The sequence below is a fragment of the Pteropus medius genome, unplaced genomic scaffold (genome assembly GCF_902729225.1).
Source record: "Pteropus medius unplaced genomic scaffold, Ma_sr-lr_union100, whole genome shotgun sequence".
In the NCBI taxonomy this organism is placed as follows: Eukaryota; Metazoa; Chordata; class Mammalia; order Chiroptera; family Pteropodidae; genus Pteropus; species Pteropus medius.
Genome location: NW_024351729.1, coordinates 231,962 through 251,246, shown reverse-complemented (window position 1 = coordinate 251,246; position 19,285 = coordinate 231,962). Strand labels below are relative to the sequence as shown.

Sequence of the window (19,285 nt, the reverse complement as noted above, 5' to 3'; positions counted from 1 at the left end):
TTTTACCAAAAACGTGCATTTTTGCAACCAAGAACAAAAAACCCCCACAAATATTGTCACCTAGAGATAATTTATTGTTTTACCATGACCCAGAAGAGAAACAACATAAAGAGAATATTTATTACAAATCCCCACAATTTCCTTCCCCAACCTCACTACTCTAATTTCTTTGTCAGATACCACCGGCCTCCTAAAATGAACCATTGACTAAAAATATAAATTTTATTTTGCTGCCATTCCTCATGATTGAAACTTTAGTCCTCAATCAAGGTTTCAAATTATTATTTTCAAAGGAAGAGTTCTCTAGCTTAAAAAAAAACCCCATCTTTCCCCTAAGAGTCCATTATTTACTAAAAGTAGCCTTTCTAGAAATGTTAACCAGGATTTTAAATGAACAAATTAAATTTAAAAATCATTTACTGAACATCTACCAACCATCTGGACTCTTCAAAAGACTAGTGAAACAAAAAGGCCAGATTTTAACAACAGTAATTGTGCAGGTATACAAAGACGAGTTTCTTCTTTTGGTCTAATTCACTCTTAACTAAGAAACCAGGAACTGATGAAACAGAAAAGGTTTGTTTTATCCAGTCTACAGATAAACAAGACAATGCCTGAGTTAGCTCTCTATATACTTAGGCTTATCATGTTGTGTTGATTGTAATAATCTATATTTAACTAAAAGTTAATAAAAATACGTTTATTTTAAAATAACTGATTTTGCTTGCATATCCCACCCGACCCTAAATTCATATTTAGATTTTTCTGCATACTCACAATCTGCTTCCTCCCACCCCACCCTCTCATATGTTATCCTGTAATAACACCTGCTAACTCGCAGAAGCATCTCTAAGTCTAACATGCTTTGTCCTTGTCAGGGCAGACTAAAACTTTAAACTATTAAGTAGTTTAGGTGAGGAGAAAGGCAAGGGAGCACTGGTCTCAACACATCCCACGTTTCTCTAGCAGGCCTTGTTATTTACTCTTCCTCAGCTGGGAGTTCTGGGCTGTTACAACCCTTCTTCTCCACTCTCCCTCCTAACGCACCTGAACTTGTCTGGAGGCTAAATGATAGTTATTCAAGGTGATTGCAGCTGCTTAGTCCCTCCCCTGGACCAAAGGAACTTAAAACCCAGATCGGAAACTGGAATAAAATCCAAGTTTTAATACCACCTTTCAATCACTCACAGATCTATCTTAAAACAGTCAGCCTCACTGCTTAATGAGTGCTCGGTGAAAGGAGAAAATAAGAATTTACAACCAATTAACTTTGTTGATTACTGTGTAATTTGAAGTGAGTCATGATTCCTTAGTAAATGGAAGTGAGAATCTCAAAAAGATTTTTTAAAAATCTGTTCAAGTAACAGGAAACCACTGTTTAGAAGTCAACTTAATGCCCACTCTTTACCTTTCACTGTTTTAAGAGAAAAATATGAGGTTTGTGGTGTCCAAAATTAAATAGAACCAAACAATATGAAACTAAGTTCTCACGTTAAGACATTGTTTTATGAGATGTTCAAAGTATTTCCCTAGCTTTTGTTTGACCTGCAGAATTGGAGATGGCTTACCTCCCTATAACTTCAAGTTTGTTTTACAAAGCTTTGAAAAGTAAAACAGATTTCATTTTCAGACACAATAAAAAATTAATTTGAATAGCAAAATAACTGCTTTTAAATGTACAGTAGTATCCATTCTAAAAATGAAACCTAAATCTGTTAGGAAAAATTTTCAAATAATGTTTATTAAATTCTCCAGTAGTATTTGAAATAAAAATCTACTCTAACTTCTACGAAAAGATCTACTTATACGACTTAATTTCCTTTTCTCTGATTCTAATTTCACTTGCAACCTGCAGACCTTCATTTGGTTTACCAGATGGGGAACCCCAGCTCCCTCATAAATATTTTTTGAGAAGTTGATCAGGGTGGGACACACAAAAACATGGCTTCCCTGGCAAGTACTGCCGTCACTATTTGACTATATTTTAATACTGTTACTCCAATTCACACAATGGATTTTCTAGGATGGTAAAATGAACCTGGTTAGCTAGCTTTAGATGAGTACATTAACATGACCAGACTCTGGAATAAAGGTGATGAACTCCAGGATAAAAACTAGGAAAAAAAAAAATCTTTCACAGCTATAAATCTTCACAACTCCTCTCTACTAATAGTCATAAACCAGGGGAAGTAAATGGGAGTAGGGAAGGTACACAAGAGCACAGCCAAAAGGAATACTGCAAAATGCTTATCACAAAAACTTCCTGCAATGCTGGAACTGGATGCATCTGTGCCTATTTTCCAGGAAAGAGCTCATCTTGGTGTTTTCCTATCCCCAACTTTTTAAGCACAGAAATTTAAGAGTTAGTGGGTGGGGGATTGGGGAGGAAGCAGGACTATGGTTTACAGAATCTGGTCAAATTAAGTGGTCCCATTGATTTTTCTGGTACATTCCCCATCCTTGATTCACGAAGACCTTATTCTCTTTAAAAGCTCAGAAACACATTCTCTGCCTGAAATGATGATCTGGCAGCTAAAAGGTCAACTTCCTTGCTTTGAAAACTCTCAGGAAGCTACAGATGTTTCTAGGAATTGTTCCATTTTATACCCTATTAACCTCTCTCCTTATCAATCTACTAACCTCCTCTCTGAATTTGATAAGCACCAAACTATGAAGGTTTTCCTCATATTCCCTCTCCTCAGTTCTGTGAATTGATTTGCTGTCTATAATGACATTGACTTCTTCACTACTCACTCCAAAAACTTTGCTCTTTTGGAGTGATGTGTTCTGTCAAGTAGATTAAAATAAAATACATCATCTCATCTGTTTACAAGGAATATACAGAATAACAGGGGCTGGAGGTACAAAACACAGACACTGACATTTTGGTCATACAAAATATAAAGAAGTACCCAATACTGACAATTTTTGTAAGAAGTTGCACATTTTGCTATTTCTTTAGCATTTCCCCACATTTTTTTCCCCCTCTGTGGATCCTCTGGAGTTAAGATTGAGCGTCCTCTGCAGTGTTTCTGAAATTCATTACATGATTGGAACATACTGATGGAATTATTTTTCTGCCCAAAGCAATGAGTGCTATACATGAATGTTTTCCTCACATATATTAATAACATTTATTTACAGTGTAAGCTTTCTGATGCTAAGGGCTGAGATGTGATTAAAGGCTTTGCCATATTATCACATTCAAGATGTTCTCTTCTGGAATGTTCTGATGTACATAAGATGTGGATTCTCACCTATCAAACATACTGACCTCTCTGTACATATTTAGCAGTTTCACTTTTACGCCTTTAATAAAATACTAAGTGCCTTACATATCAAGATGACTCATGCATCTTTATTCCTAGGCTTTCGCCTTGCCTGCCAGGCTGGATTAGGGACAAATACCACACAACTTAAAAGAATTTTACTTTTCTTCCCAGCAAGGTTAAGGTTATTTTAAAAAACCTTTTGAAAACTTCCATTAGGTCAACTAACATACTACTGGTTAACTATAGTGTATTTAAAGTTAGCAGACTTCAGCCAGGCAAGAATGTTTGAATGACTACCCTGAGCACTAATTAGATGTTGTAAACTTTTTGACCATGACCTAATTACACTTTGCACTGAGCAGCTGATAAATGCAATGCAAATGGTTTTAATTCAACAGCTGTAGCCTGTTTTCTTCAGAAAATGTATCTTCAAATAGCTGCTTCAAGGAGTGCATCTGCTGAAGATCTGAGGCAATCGCAGTGGCTATCCCACAGTCAGTACGACGTCCCAGAAAAATGGGAATTAAATGTGGGGGCACAGATTATAGTTAACTTGCATTTAAAAAAATGGCTGAATTACATCAGCATGTGGTTGTGGTTAAAAAAGCCAATGTGGAACCAACCAAAGTTCTTTTCCTCTTAAGAACAGTCAGTGCTTTGATCAGTGCCTGGAGTTAAACACCTCACTGCTTTGTTGCTTCCCAGCAACAAGTCTTTGCTCAAAAGCACTGGCAGTTTACCAGACAACCATCACTGTGGCTCACTCTTTGAAGAAAATCCCGAAAGCATTTCTTCCACCTTCACTTTACTATAAAATGTTACTTAGGTATACTCTTCTGGAGTATCATTTGTTTTTCTCAAATTGGATGGACAGAAATATTCTGGTTACCAGCTGACTTCCTTGGAGTTTCCTTCTCCAGGCAACACTGATGAAACGACTTAGAAACAACAGGGAAGCTGTGGTTGGTCCAACTTATGGAGAGGCCAAAGAATTACTGCTGTCCAGAATTTTAGTTTGGTCTGGAGCTGAGACCACAGCTGCTCCCATCTGACTGGCTCCCCATAAAGCCATGGGCTTGAGTTGTTGGTTAGGGATCAAAATGATGACAGCTTTAGTTCTGTTTCTCGACGGGAAATCTCAAACTCTATGTGGGGTTCTGTTCTGGGGTTAGTCTTCAGGTGTTTGTAGTCTATGCGTCTAAGTTCTTACAGAGCTGTCCACAATCAGGACAATCAGGTGCATGCTCTCATGAGCACAGTCATCCCTGAGTCCCAGATGACTACCTATGTAGCCCACGATACCTGGGTCTCATGTCTGTTTATCTGAAGTCTTTCTAATAGCTTCCCAGCAGCCAATTGCATCCTCCTGCACAGATGATGGAAAAGATCAAAGTTTCATAACCTCACCTCTGTGATGAGAGAGAAAAGACACTGTGCAGTATGACTATGATACAACCAACCAAATCTTAGCACATTGGTGAACTTCTCAGAGCAACACATTTAGTAACTGCCAGCTAATGTCATATGCTTTTGTGGAGTTTCTGCAAAGTGTGGGGGAAAAAACACTCCCTACAACTTTCTTTTTTCTGAAAAGCAATAAAAATTACATCTTCTGAACTATATTAAGTTACAAATGATTCAGAAAGTGCCCAAATCATTGTGTTGTTCAGCAGTTGACTGAAGAGAATTCTGGCTAAGATCTTTGCCATAGAAAGATGTCGAAAAATGGCCTTATTAAAGTTTTTGTATTTTTAAGATGACAACAGAGTCATTTCTGACACTTCATGGTATTTATTCACTGATCCGTGTTTAGAAAAAGTCTATGCAGGTGGCTAACCAGCATCTTTCTTTTCTATTTAGGACTAAAATAGAATCAGACCCTAGAGCTTTAGCATGCCTCAGGCTCTAAAGGTCCTCTTCAAAATTTGGGCCAGGCTACCATATTTCAGGTACTCATGATTCACAGGGCTTTAGCATAAATGTAAAAGTCCTGTTAGAAGTCAGTCATAATGAGTGCCTCTTATGTGTTCAACACTGTGTCCAGTGCTGTGAGAGATATAAAAATATCCCTTGGTGATCAAAGCATCTCTTTGGGGGCGGAGGGGAATGAAGACTTTCATACACAAAACAATGAAGGATTAAAAGACAATATGTAATTAAGTGCTAACTTGTGGAGAAATGCATTTAGGGGTGTGATAGTGCTTTAGGGATTTCTTCCAGAAGGGAGATGTGTTTTGAATCCCTGTTGCCATTTCAGTAGAATTTATCTCAGCGATGAGGATAAAGCAATCTACATTTGTGGCAGTCCTTTGGAACTGTAGACTGGTGCACAAACCCTCTCTTTAGGAAGAGATAGAAATCTTTGGTTTGATACTGATCAGCACAGTCCTAGATTTCTATAGCTTTGGTAGGCTACCAGTGTCATATATATAATGTATTGTATATATAACTAGTTTGAGCAGCATGTCCCAATGTAGTTTTTAACCATACTTCTTTTTTGAGAAATAAGGTACAGCAAGATGTTAGCCAAGCAGGGCTTGTTTGCAGCAAGCAGCTTTTAACCTCAGTTATCATTTTCATGGAGCCAATCTTAATCTTTCAATTCTATATTGTGGTTGCTGAGAGTCCAAGAGCACCTTAAAGGTATCCTCATTACCGAAAAGCTTGACAATTACTGTGTGTGTGCTTTTACTCATGTGGAAATTCCATGTGGCTTATCCACAGGACTAGCTTTTCCCTGCAGGGACTGTGGGGAAGAACTACATGCCCACAGACTATGCAAAGGCAGAACACTGCTCATCTAACTATAAGGATCCTTAAGTGTGATTTTTAAAAATCTGTTGAGGATGTTTTTTTCCCTTTCATGGGCACACTTTTCTGAAATAATTTTGGAAACAAAAGGGGAAATGGCTTGTTGACAAATTCTCACTTTACACACAGCTTTTCAGGAATGCTCCAAACGCATCAAGGGAGGCTGGACTGTACTCGGAGGCTCGCTCTCTGGTATGGATTCTGTGGTGCAGAGTGAGGGTTGAGCTCCGGGTGAAGGCCTTGCCGCACTTGGTGCACTTATAGGGCTTTTCGCGGGTGTGAATTCGCCGATGCAAAATAAGGTATGAGTTTCGGTTGAAAGCTTTTCCACATTCACTACATTCATAGGGTTTCTCCCCTGTGTGGATTCTCTGATGTTTTGTAAGGTCTGAGCTCTGGCTGAAGGCCTTTCCACACTCATTACATTCATAAGGTTTCTCTCCAGAGTGGATTCGCTGATGCAGAATGAGATTTGAACTATGACTGAAGGCTTTGCCGCACTCATTACATTCATGAGGTTTTTCTCCTGTGTGGATTCTCTGATGCAGGACAAGGTTTGAGTTCAGACTGAAGGCTTTCCCACACTCACTACATTCATAGGGCTTTTCTCCAGTGTGGATGATTTTATGGCGAATAAGGCTTGAACTCCTTGTGAAGCATTTACCACATTCATCGCATCTATGAGACTTTGTTCCTGTCGGAACTTCTTCAGGGGTGTTAAAGTTGGAACTCAGACTGAAGCTTCTTCCCAATCCTTTACCTTTCTCCCTGGGACCTCTCTCTCCCGTGGTGGGTTTTTTTTCCTTGACTGTAGCTGGCCCCGAATCTCTCTTTTCTCTTCCGGTTTTCTCCTCAGGATTTCTTTGCTGCCTTTCTGCTGTTCTACTCTGCTGTTCACGTTTTTCTCCAAAATCTTTCTGAATTCTTCCTCTTGTCTCCGCATGTGATGTTGAGTCTTCTGCGATTTCAGCCTTGGAGGTTGACTCCTCATTCTCATTCCTGTTTTCACAGCCTAACATAATAAATAAAAATACAAATAGTACCTTTTACTTTTCAATCTATACGTTAATCAAGTAACACTGTTTTCCAGAAAGCTCCCACATGCCTGCAAAATAACTTCACAATATTAATCGATAAAATAAGGGAAAAAATAGAGAAAACAGGGAATACAGTTGGGAAATAAGAGAGCAGGCAAAGAGTGGAAAGGGCAACAGAAGGAGTGTGCAGAGAGGATGGGAATGAACAAACGCACAGTAGGGGACGAGCAGAGGAAACAGAACCAGTTAAGGAGGGAAGGGATGAAGAATTAAGGAACATAAGTGGTCAGAATTCAGTTTTATTATTTGGTCACCCAATAATTAATTCGAAGGAACAAATATACATTTAGAAAATCAGGTTCCATTTCTAATATATTTATGAGCTTAAATAGAGAATGGGCAGATCTTTCCTAGAAAATGGTAAGTGGCATTAGCAGAAATAAAGGAATATAGTTAATAAAGAAAAAGCGAAAACTCCATTCTGTGAGATTTTTATCAATGAGATGGTTCATGGGCAAAACATGCAGCTCTGAACTTGGCAGGTTATGTGGCCCTTCAGACACAAAAAATAGTTTCTTTCTAGTAGGGAGAGCAGCATAAGGCTGACAATGCTCAACAGAAATGAGGAGAGGGTAAAGAAGTTGGTTAAGGCATTAGTAAACATAAATAATACTTTCAATGAAAACCAACTAAGAATAACTGAAGACAAAAAAAACAAACCCTGAAAACAATCCCAGAGATAGTCCGTGAAGGAAATACTAGAAGAAAACAAAATTTTACAAATGCAGAACTTATCTTCTCATTTTAACATTCAGCATATTAAAACACTGAACTATATTTCTATATGGACTGCAACAGTCACTTTGTTTTTAAGTACAGATTAAAACTTGTTCAATAAACATATACTATTTGATATGTGTTTACATTTACCTAGGAAAAAACCCCTCAAATATCCCAACTCTACTTTTTACTTATCTGGCCTTAAGAAACCTGTCCAAGAAGGTCTGCAGTATGCCAAACAGCCCGCTGAATGTAACTCCCGAGGGAGCTGAACAACATCTAACCCCTGACATTACTGATGAAATCGTCATAAATACTGAACCGATCTTAAAAAAGAGGAAATTGGTCTACTTTTTTTGAATTCCAGATAGTCAAGGTCCTTCACTATCTGGATAGTTCTCAGGCTGTTCCCAATTTTTTTTTCCGTTATGGAGTATGTAATACCCAGCTCATAAACACAGATCAGTTCCTTGGCTTAATTTTCATCTAGTCCAAAGAGCAAGTATCAAGAAACCATAAACCCCAGTTATCTCAATGGTTCAAAACAAAACCTGACATTTCTTTAGAACATCCTTTCTTCATGAAGTCTTCCTTCATTCGCCATCCCGCTGCCCTCCCCAGGCAGAAGCCTCACTGTGAACTCTCCTATGACAAGACTTAGTTCAGAGCTTCTTTGCAGTACTGTCTCCCAGAGGTTGAGATCTACCAGAGACAAATGGGAATGTTTGTCAACTGTGTCACTCTGTTTTATCTGATTTTTGCCTCTTAGGATTTGTTTTTACTACACACCCAGGAACCAGAGCTCTTCACAGATTACTAGTAAGTTTGGAAATTGGAAATCTTGAACATGAGAGGTACAGGTGCAAGTTCATAGAATTATGCAAAGCTGTCACAGAGCGGCACTCAGAGGATGGAAGAAGACAGCCCACGGACGGATGCTTGCTTGGTAGGTTCAGGAATGTGGTATCAGGTTAGGATTAGATCGATGATCAATTCTCATCTGGTCCTCTACACTAGGAAATACAGATACTCCCCACCAGAGGCACCTAAATCGTAACCTACGACGGGTGGAGCAGAATCCTCCCAGGTAATGGAATAGTGGAAGAGATGAGGACTCAGACTACAAGAGTATTTCTGATTTCAAACAGCAAAAACTATCTAGAGGTAAAAAACCCACGTGGAATAAGTGAGTCACAGCCCCAGGCTTTTGGGGTTACATGAACACAAATTTTCTCATTTTCTATCTGGTCTGAGGAAAGGGGCTCAGTAGTCTCTAAATCCTGTCAACACTCAACTAAACACATCAGAGATCTGAAAACTAACAACAACAAAAAAAGAGTCAAAACAATCTTATCAGACAATAATCCTGCATCAGTCTTACCCTGGGAAAACACGTTCCCATAATTCTCCTGCCTGTTGTCCCTACTGAGATTCCTCCGAGCCAGGTTCTGACATCCCCATTCCTCCAGGATGAGAGACACGGCCATGTCCTCGATCTTCACCATTGCCTGAAATAATATGAGATCCCCACACTCAGTTTTCCCAAAGCTCAGGGACAAACCCACTGCCCAAACCTGGAGTTAGGGACAGAGGTGACTGCAAACCTACAGGATGCTGGGAAAGAAACAGTGACCATGCCAGGCTCTGGTGGATTGGGGTGGGTGGGTGGTTGGGGCTATTCTGTGGGCAGGGATATCAAGAGTGAGTGTCCTGGGTGGAGACTGCTAAAAGAGCTCCAGGAAGAAAGGCAGGTACGAGGGACTCAGGAGGGCAGAGGGGCCCACAGCTCACCTGGGAATCTGCTGTGAATAGTGCAGATGCCATCGCCTGGTCTCTGGGACTCCCCTCGTGATGAGGGGCAGGAACATGGGTGGCAGGGAGAGCTGAGGGAGGAGAAAGGGGCTGTGAGTTAAACCAGCTCTGCTTTGGGCCTCCCATCAAAGAAGGGCCCAGGGACACTCTTTTTCCTGCACCACCATGTTCAATGTTTAACTACAGAATAGAGAACTAGAAAGAATATAAATATATAAAAAAGTGATCTCTATTTTTCTAAGACTTCTATTCTTAAGCAGGAGTCACAAGGAGTCATAAAAATAAGTCCTTAAAATCGCTTGGTCTAATCCCTTTGTTTTAAAGAAGGGGAAACTGAAGACCTGAAAGGGCAAATGACTTGTCTAATGTCACACGGTTTAGGATGGCAGAGCCAGATCTAGAATCCAGGTTCCTACTCTCAGTTACATAAGTGGGTAACACTCAGCCCGTGATTCAAGCCTGGCTCAAAGTTTAATTTCCTCTAGTCCAAGGAACAAGTACCAGGACATCAGAATTCCATTTATTTGTGAAAAATCCAACAGAGGTTTAAAAATCTTTAGTAGTAATATCTTGAAACACAAGATAGAAAGGGGGTCTTCTTACTTCTGGGTTAAGTTTTGTCGTTTTTTGTCCCTCTACTTTTCTCCCTCACTTATCCAGTTTTTTGATAAAATGTATACATGGTTCAAATGTTAATGAGACATTTATAAGTATAAAGGTATGGGCTGACACTCATCTAATAAAAGTTATTTATAATGTATCATTTGATCAAACTAAATGCAATGGGTAAGAACAATTAGAAAAATTTTAAAGTGTAAAATTAAAATCCCCCTTTGCCAAGTAATATTAGATCTGGAAATGTAACAGATGTTACTGAGCTGCAAAGATATTAGAGAAATAAATTTGAACCTGAATTACTAAACTTGTAGCTATTTCAGATGGTACAAAAATAAGATAAGCAAAAGCACTTTAACCTTCCAAGAGTTAGGAAACACTCTGGAAGATGAATAGCATGAAGAAGAAATTGAGAATAAAGGCATATGCCTCAACTGGTTGAAGAACTATTTGCTAAGTAATAATTATATGTACCAGGGTCTCTAAAACGGTTACTATGGCAACCTGAAGCTCTAATCTGGCACTTTAAATCATAAATAGCCTCTTCAATTTCCTGACTTCACTCCTTGTAGAGTGTGGAGACATTATAAGCCTGAGAAAGTCATAACTGGGACAATGTGGTCAATGGTGGGTTAAACATCACAGTGCATTGGTTTCCACAAAATTCTCCAGCATATGATAGCTGACTATCCTCCAGAATCCACAGAAGAGAATTCTTCCTTAAGCTCTGATATTCATACCTTAAATGTCATCACAAATAAACACATTGGTTAAAAAAATGTGCCTTTAAAAACTATTTTTGAACAACTATACTTTTAGAATGTTATTGTTTTTGCTGATTTCTATGCAATATTTTGATTTAAAATTCAGTATTAATATTTCCCCAAAAGGAAAAATAATCAAACTGATTATTTATGACTCTGAAATGATTTTTCCCTCGTTTCTCAACCAAAAATAAAATTTTTCCATCCTTTCTCATTCTTTGAAAATTCTGAGAGTAACCTAGAAAAAAAGTGATGTTACACAATCTTTTTATACATTTTAAATAAAATGAACTTTTAAAATGATCCTTTATAAGGTGATTTATGACATATTATAATATGTTTCAAAACTCAAGCTGGAAATATATTGTCTCTTCCCAGCACTTTCCTGTAAAAAAAAAATCTGTTAAGACATCCAGAATGCAAACAATTCAATAAACAATGTAAAGTCCTTCCAAGTTCATTATACACATTTCATTTATTTCCTTAGTAACATTATTTAACTCCTGACATTGGTGTATAAGTTATATTTCCCCTAATATTTAAAAATAATGACAATAATGTATGACAATAGAAACAAACATGCTTCTTTATTACAGGCACTTAGCAACAGAGAGAGGGCACACCCATCTTGATAGTTTGTTTCCTATCCCCACAAGAAACCTTGCTTCTTACCCCGTGATTGTAAGAGGCGGGGTTTCCGAGATGATTGCTTGAAATGGGACTGGGTGGCCTCATGATGAACATCAAAGCTCGAGGACTCCTGTATTGGATCCAGAGGCACCATCCCCCTTGCGAGCATCTCAGGTCCATGAACTTGACCTGGGACCTGAGAACAAACAGGTTGGGTTTGTGGGTAAATCACTTTTAAACAGGACTTTAAAGGAAAAGACCTTAAGTATACCAGTGGATGCAGGTGGGAGAAGGCCATGATACTTTTTAATATCCAAGCAAAGCAAGGGGAATAACCACCATTGACTACTAATACTAGTTTGTATTAATAGTAGCTTATATATTGGTAGTTTATTATATGTGTAATATTATATATACATATATAGCTATTATATACTATATATATAGTAGCTTATATATTAATACTAATGCTACTAATGCTAGTCTAATACTAAACTACTAATACTAAGACTATTAATATGAGCTTTAAATCAGTAACTTTCTCTTTGCTCCAGTCTCAAAGTCCATGTGCTGCCCACACATAACAGGTTTCACCTCTTCTTACCTGCTGTCCTGATAAATCAAGCTCCAAATCTTCTAGAAGGGTCACGGCCTCCTCCCCACTATCAGGACGGTATTCCTGAAGCCAGACTTGGAGCTCCTTGGGCAAGATGGAAAGGAACTGCTCCAGCACCAGCAGCTCTAGGATCTGCTCCTTCGTGTTTATCTCTGGTCGTAACCACTGATGACAAAGTTCCTTCAGTCGACTGAGAGCCTCTCGAGGCCCAAAAGTGTTCTGATAACAGAAGTGCCTGAAACGTTGGCGGAAGATCTCTGGGTCAGGCGGAGGAGTCTCCTGCAGGCTGGAATCCTGCCCCCACATGTGGTCTTCTTCATCTTCCTCTTCTACCTTTACTATTACAATACCGTCTTTCTCCTGGGCAGCCTGTGGGGACAGACCCGTGGCTTCCCTTGATTCAGCAGTCATCATTCAGGTTCAGGGAACTGACTTGATCCAAATAGGGCCTGTGCTCTCCTTTCTGTTCTAGGAGATGTTTTCTGTATCTGTTTCTGTACTATTCCTGAAGTATTAAAAAAAGTTATTAGTACTTTTATGAAAAGTTAACGGTGCTAACACTTTGTACAAGGCTATACACCAAGGCACTAGGAATAGTTAAAAAACTCTGAATAGTTAAAAAAAATAGTTAGTTAAAAAGTTAAAAAATAGTTGAATAGTTAAAAAACTCTGAATAGTTTTAAAAAAACAAACAAACCCTCAGAGCTGTACAGTTTACACTGTCACTTTGCACATTACGGTTTGCAAACAGAAACCTCCAATGCGGGAATTCCACCCTTAGAGTGTGTTCGCCTGAGTCTGAGCACCTTACCTCCAGGATGACAATAGGTTATGACACGATGCCTTACAGTGATGGCTGAATGTTAGCTGGGTGCAAGCAACAGGCTTCTAGCAGTACACACACACTTATTTCCTCCTATAATAACTACAGCAGATTGGAACAACTGCTAGTACCATTTTTTTTTTTTTTTAGGCAAGGCAATCCTTGGTTGACCTCACAGATTGCAAGGACCTTTCCTTCCTTCCTTTAATAAATAGGTGATCTCTCATCCAAGTACTAACCAGGCCCGACCCTGCTTAGCTTCTGAGATCAGACGGGATCGGGCTTGTTCAGGGTAGCATAGCCGTAGACATTAGTACCATTTTATAGATGACATGACTGAGGCTTAGATAACTTATTTGCTTAGAGCAAATGGCTACCTACCTAGTGGAGTAAATTTGAAGCCCCAGACTTACTAATCTACTATCTAGCTATTTCTATTATTTTTACAGATGCCTCGCTAAGTCTAAAGGGAAGAGCAGGAGCCCCTGTTCACTCACACAGAGGGCTGCCAAGGTACCCTCATTCACTTGTTCATTTTTAGGTATTGTGATGTTTCCTGGTTTATGAGACCAGTTATATGAAATAATGGATCATTTTATCTGGCTCTGAATAATCTTGCCTTCATAAGAGACAAGCACGGGGGAACAGGAAGTAGGTGAAGTGAGTGAAGGACGTCAAATGATACAAACTTCCAGTTATAAAATAAGTAAGTCCTGGATGTAATGCACAGCATGGTGACTATAGTTAATAATATTGTATTGTATATTTGAAAGTTGCTGAGAGTAGATCTTAAAAATTCTCATCACAAGAAAAATATTTTTAACTATGGTGACAGATGTTAACTAGCTTTATCGTGGTGATCATTTCACAATGTATATAAATATCAAATCATTATGTGGTACACCCGAAACTAATGTTATATGTCAATTATATCTCAAAAAAAGAAGACAAGTAGCTTTAAAGATTCTTGCAGAGAAACTACAATTACAGGAAATACTAATGACGCAAACACACATGAACAAGAAAATGACACAGCTGAAGTTTCTATCTAGAGCAAGGTTTTACTCAGCTAGATTAGGAGGCAAAAACCAATGTTGATCTAAATCAAACAAGAAGTCAACCAATAAGTGAGAAAGTAGCTGCTTTAAAAAAAAAAAGGAGTGTGAGGAAAGAACTATTATGAGAACAGATGTATGCTGGGAAATACTTCTACTGTTATTTTAACTGCCAAAAATGACTAAGTATCCTTATTACCTACACATTTAAAAACCTTGGAAATATTTTTTAATCTGTTTAAAATCTCCCAAAGAATTTAGTGGGTCTTAAGCCTGTTTGTTAAAAAATCTAAAATACTTTTTGATTAGTTTGTAAGAACAGGTGATTTAAGGTCATGGAAAATGGAAAAGCATTCCAGTTGGGTTAAGCTGGCCAAAGGGGTGATCTCTTGGATTTCAACCACAAAAATCTAATTGGCGGACAGGACCAATCGTGAGTTACTAAACAGAGTCAATGATGTATTTCCTCCATCTGAATTGACAAATCTTTGTGAAGTACCTTTTTCACCTTTACAACCATCAATATTAAGCATCAAATATAAGTTTTAGAGACAGCATTCAATTACTGTATCACAATGAGTTAGGCCAAGAGTTTTAGCAAAGCATTTTTAATCTATGGCTCTCATTAAAAAATCATTAGTAATTTTGGTGGCAAAGGGATCATGTACATTTAAAGTATAAAAGTTAATTTTAATAGTACAATTTAATGTCTTTTAATGTACTTTTTGTTCTATTATACAAAATGTTGGTATAAAACATTTATGTAATTTTTATAAATAATTTTTACTGATAGGAATATGTGACCATAAAAGTTTGGAGATGACTTTTAATCACAAAGAATATGATTTTAATCTGAGATTTATCACAGGATTAGTTTTTCCTATATCTTTTTTCCCTTAATGAAAAACAAGAATCTTATTAAAATAGCAGCCTATAATAATAAAGAATGCTACATTCAAAAATGCTTTTACATAAAAGTAAAGAGGATGAGGGAATTAAGTCATTTCACCAATGACTTTAAACTGGTATAAGTCCTATTGCAAACCATCTTCTAGCTCTTCCCATTGATTCCTTCAGACTTGTTTCGTATCCCACCCTCCTTCCATTTCCTAAACATTTCTACATATCTACAACATGCAAGGTTTCCCGCTAGACTGACTGGAATAAAGATGAGAAGCCCATAAAGCAGAATGTCCCAAAAGTTCTAAGAAGGTTTCAACAGGAGCGCTAGAGGAGCCCTGAGAAGTAACTGATGCGTCAACAAGGTAGCTTGTAGGAAGAGGACCCCTGGAGCTGGGGCCATCAGAACAGCCAGGACCTCTGCAGAAAAAGGCAGGGAGTAGGTAGTCCAAGAGATCATCCCTTTGGTTATCTTAACTCAACTGAAGGCTAAATAATTCCTGTCGGCCTTAGTTTATTTTTTCTTCTGAAAAGTCAAAAGAAAGACTGTCTTTTCCTGCTATATATATGTCCCACAATTATTTTCACTACCCTAAATGAAGCTTCGTATCTCCTGCCTAGTCTAGTGCCAACACCCTCCAGTACTCAGTATCTCCGTATCTCCTGCCTAGTCTAGTGCCAACACCCTCCAGTACTCAGTCCCAGTTTCCCCTCACCCTTCATTTCTCATAATTCTCCCTCTCCCCTGCATGAATCTTTTCCATCCAGCAAAATGAGTCTATGCGGTATTTCATAAATATGCTTTGTATTTTGATTGCCATCCTTTCCTCACATCATACTCAATGCCTACTTATCCATCAGAGATAAGCTGAAATGCAAAAGGCCACTTGCCCCTCACTGCTGTTCAATTCAAGAAGCCTCTAGTAGGCATGATATAGTAAGAGCCAATGTTTACACAACAATCTTAAGAGGTAGGTACAATTATCACAATTTATAATGACAAAACTAAGGTTTACGGACGTTAAACAACATACCCAAGGTCACAAGCAATTAAACGGTAGAGCCAGGATTTGAAACTAGGTCTGTAGGACTCCTCAGTTCAAGCTCTAACCATCATGTCAAACTCACTCTGTCCCAACATGTGGGGTAAGAAAGGGTTTTTGTATACACAGATTCTAAGAGGAAGGCCTATGAAAGATGACCACTCAGGAATAGGAATAGGCCTCATTTGCCATCCATTATTTTCACTAGAGAGCTGTGTGACTAAGGAGACACAGCAGGAGATGCAAGCAGGGAATAATCTACAATCAGCCCAGTGGGATCTTCAATCAGGATAACTAAGCAGAACTGTGCAGTAACTAGCCTAGCATCAGAAGACTATTTTTATGAAAATTCTATCCTGTCTCAGCTATATTAAGGAGAATAAAGGAAAGGATTCTTGATTTGTGCCCAAACCTAGGTCAGAGTTTTAAAGAGTAGGATACTCTTTGGGTCAATGGGACTTAATAGGAAGAGACTCTGGAAATGAGACCTCAAGGGACAGAGACAAGGGCATGGGCACCTTCCCTCTTCCCTTAATTTCAACAGGTCCTCTCCTCCATCCCCAACATTTCCCTGCTTCTACTCTGGATGAGAGAAAAGTCACAACAGAAGTTGCAGGGCTGGGTTTTATTTTAGGTTTCCCAGATAATGTGAGCACACAGCTTTTCTCCTCTCTCCAAACCTCTGGCCCTAATGGTCTCCACCAAGCATCTGCTATGGAAGTTCTCATGCTGTTTTTCTTTCTTGTAATTTAATTTTTCATGCCTTCCCTCCTCAACTGGACTATGGTTAAGGGTATGCTTCTTTGTACTTAGACCACTTAGTTTGATTCCTTGCAAGCATTAGTTTTTAAAAAATACTTGACTGAATTTACAATGTTACTATTTTTTGCCCATTCAGACATCATTCAATGTTGCCCTCAAATTGGTTACTTGGAAGTTTCATTAAGCTGTCCCACCACTTATCGGCTGACGATTTTAGGCAAATTAATTTCTTTCTGCATGTTCCTCATCTGTACAATGGGGATAAAAACAGTATTTGCCTCACAGTTGTAAGGATTACAACTGTTAACATCCGTAAAGCACTTAAAAAGAGTGTCTGTCATTTAGTAGGCACTAGAGAAGTATTTTAATTTTTTCAATAAATTTAAGAGATGATACTGTACTTTCCAATTTTCAGCCTGCTTAAAAGATTAAGCAATAGGAGAAATCCTGCAATAATGAAAGCAGTACAGGTTGGAACATCTGAATTCTAGTTTCCCACAAATAAGTTGCACATCCCTGAGTGAGTTATTTAACCTCTCTGGCACTCAGTATCTTTATCTGTCAAACTTGGGGAGAGGAAAGAATGCAGAGGAGCAGAACACTACCTCTGGGTGCCTCTCAGCTGAATTAGATAAGATAACCCCCAACAAGAATAAATATGAACAATTTTTTTACAAAAGGGCTTGGAATTACAAGCTCAGCGTATTCTAAATGCTATTTTCTAAACAAGCCATTATCCTTCCCAGGGTGCAGTCTTCAAAGTTTAAACACTCCCCTCCCCAGCCAATTTTTGAACAAAGCTATAACCCATTTTAAAATATAAAAAAGCTACCTTTAAAAACAGCTAGCTACACAAAGAATATTGCTATCTCAAAATGAAAAAGTAAGATTTAACACTAATGTGTATTTAGATGCAATATAAAGGCATAAAAAATTTAAATGCATAGATCAAATAGGGAATAAGTAAAAGACTATGGTATCAAGCAGCTAGCTTCCCTGTTTGTATTTTAAGATTGGTGAAAACTGCCTGAAATAATGAACAAAAATCTTGCACAGTAATTCAGAGTCAATACAAACTTGGAGGAACATTCTGGGGCAAATAATCATTATGGTTTCCTATGTAATAAAGCTATTTTCATTCAGCCAGCAGTGCTTTGTTCATTGGTTTACAATAAATTCTCCACAATTCAATTCAACAAGTATTTAGTGACCACCTCCAAACCGCCTATCACTGGCCTGTACAATAAATGCTTTCTTTGGTCCCAGGCCATGTAACAGCCACTCTATAACGAAAGTATCTTATTGTGTAGGAAAGGCATTGCAAGAAAGGGAGGGCAGGGAGGTAGTAGCGTCAGGGTAAACTGTAGCTGACTTTTTCAATTACAGAGACTAAATTAAATAATTTCTAAGTTGGAAGGACCTTTTGAGAAAACCTAGTTAATTTTATTGATGACAAAACAAAAGCGAGAGTTGGTGAAATCTTTCTTATCCAAGGTCACTCAGTCTCCTAATGGCCCGGTGCAATTTCCACAAATTCCCTTCACTCTTCACTGCCAAGTCAAGCGGAGCCACTACCCAGAAGCGAAAAGTCCATCTAATCTTCCTGACAGCTCATGTCTAAAAGACTTCATAATATTCCACACAGCTGAGAGAGTGGGTTCGCAACACTTCTTTTTCCACTGACTAGGCTTCAAATACTCTTTAATCACCACTCAGGGAATACGGGTGGGGTGAGAAGCAGGTGATCTGGAAACACGTATGCGGCACTTCAAAACATGTCCATTTCTCGGCCTTTCTCATTTTCCACCTCAAGGTCCTGAAGGAGCCCGAAAAAAATCTCACTGGATTCAAAGCAAATGGCGACGACGGGAGAGCAGAAAAATCAGACAAGGGTCATCGGTTCGCTCGCGAAACGTCAAATGACGATGATGACACTGCGGGCGAGGGGCCCGGAAGGAGCCCACAGCCCGCCTGCCCCCAGTCTCTGAGCACCCCCAGTCACTAGACCCTCGCCTCCTCCCCGCATGGACCCGGGGGTGGGGCGGGGATGTCTCCCTGGGGGGACGGCGCATCCTACGGCCAGGCCTGGAGACAGGGACTGGGACTCTCTTCACACTCCGCCCGGGCTGCCTGGAGGGGACCCCGGGGCCGCAGCTGCAGAGCCCACCCTCACGTACACCCCCTTGCGGCCCCGCCCGCCCTCCCCAGAGGCCGGCCCAAGTCTCACCGTGAGCACCGGGAGCGGCCTTGGGGCGCTGGGCGAGAAAGGGGAGCTGACTCTGGGGCTCAGGCCGGCCGAAGGGCGCTGCACAAGGACCTAGGCCCTCCCGACGCCTCCACACAGACACAATGAGTCACAAAGGCC

General features: G+C 39.3%; 1 protein-coding gene across 2 annotated transcripts; it reads right to left on the bottom strand.

Moving 5' to 3' along the window:
• Positions 1 to 51: 51 nt before the first annotated feature.
• Positions 52 to 19,285, bottom strand: ZKSCAN1 (zinc finger with KRAB and SCAN domains 1). Of its 2 annotated transcripts, XM_039844168.1 has the most exons (6): positions 19,148 to 19,285; positions 12,326 to 12,842; positions 11,764 to 11,917; positions 9,692 to 9,783; positions 9,282 to 9,408; positions 52 to 7,095 (listed from the first exon to the last, which is right to left on the bottom strand). In XM_039844168.1, the coding sequence occupies exons 2-6, from the start codon at positions 12,749 to 12,751 to the stop codon at positions 6,203 to 6,205; spliced, it is 1,692 nt and encodes a 563-aa protein (XP_039700102.1). In that variant the 5' UTR covers positions 12,752 to 12,842; positions 19,148 to 19,285; the 3' UTR covers positions 52 to 6,202. The 2 variants fall into 2 exon arrangements, with proteins under 2 accessions (XP_039700102.1, XP_039700103.1); XM_039844169.1 differs by lacking the exons at positions 9,282 to 9,408; positions 9,692 to 9,783.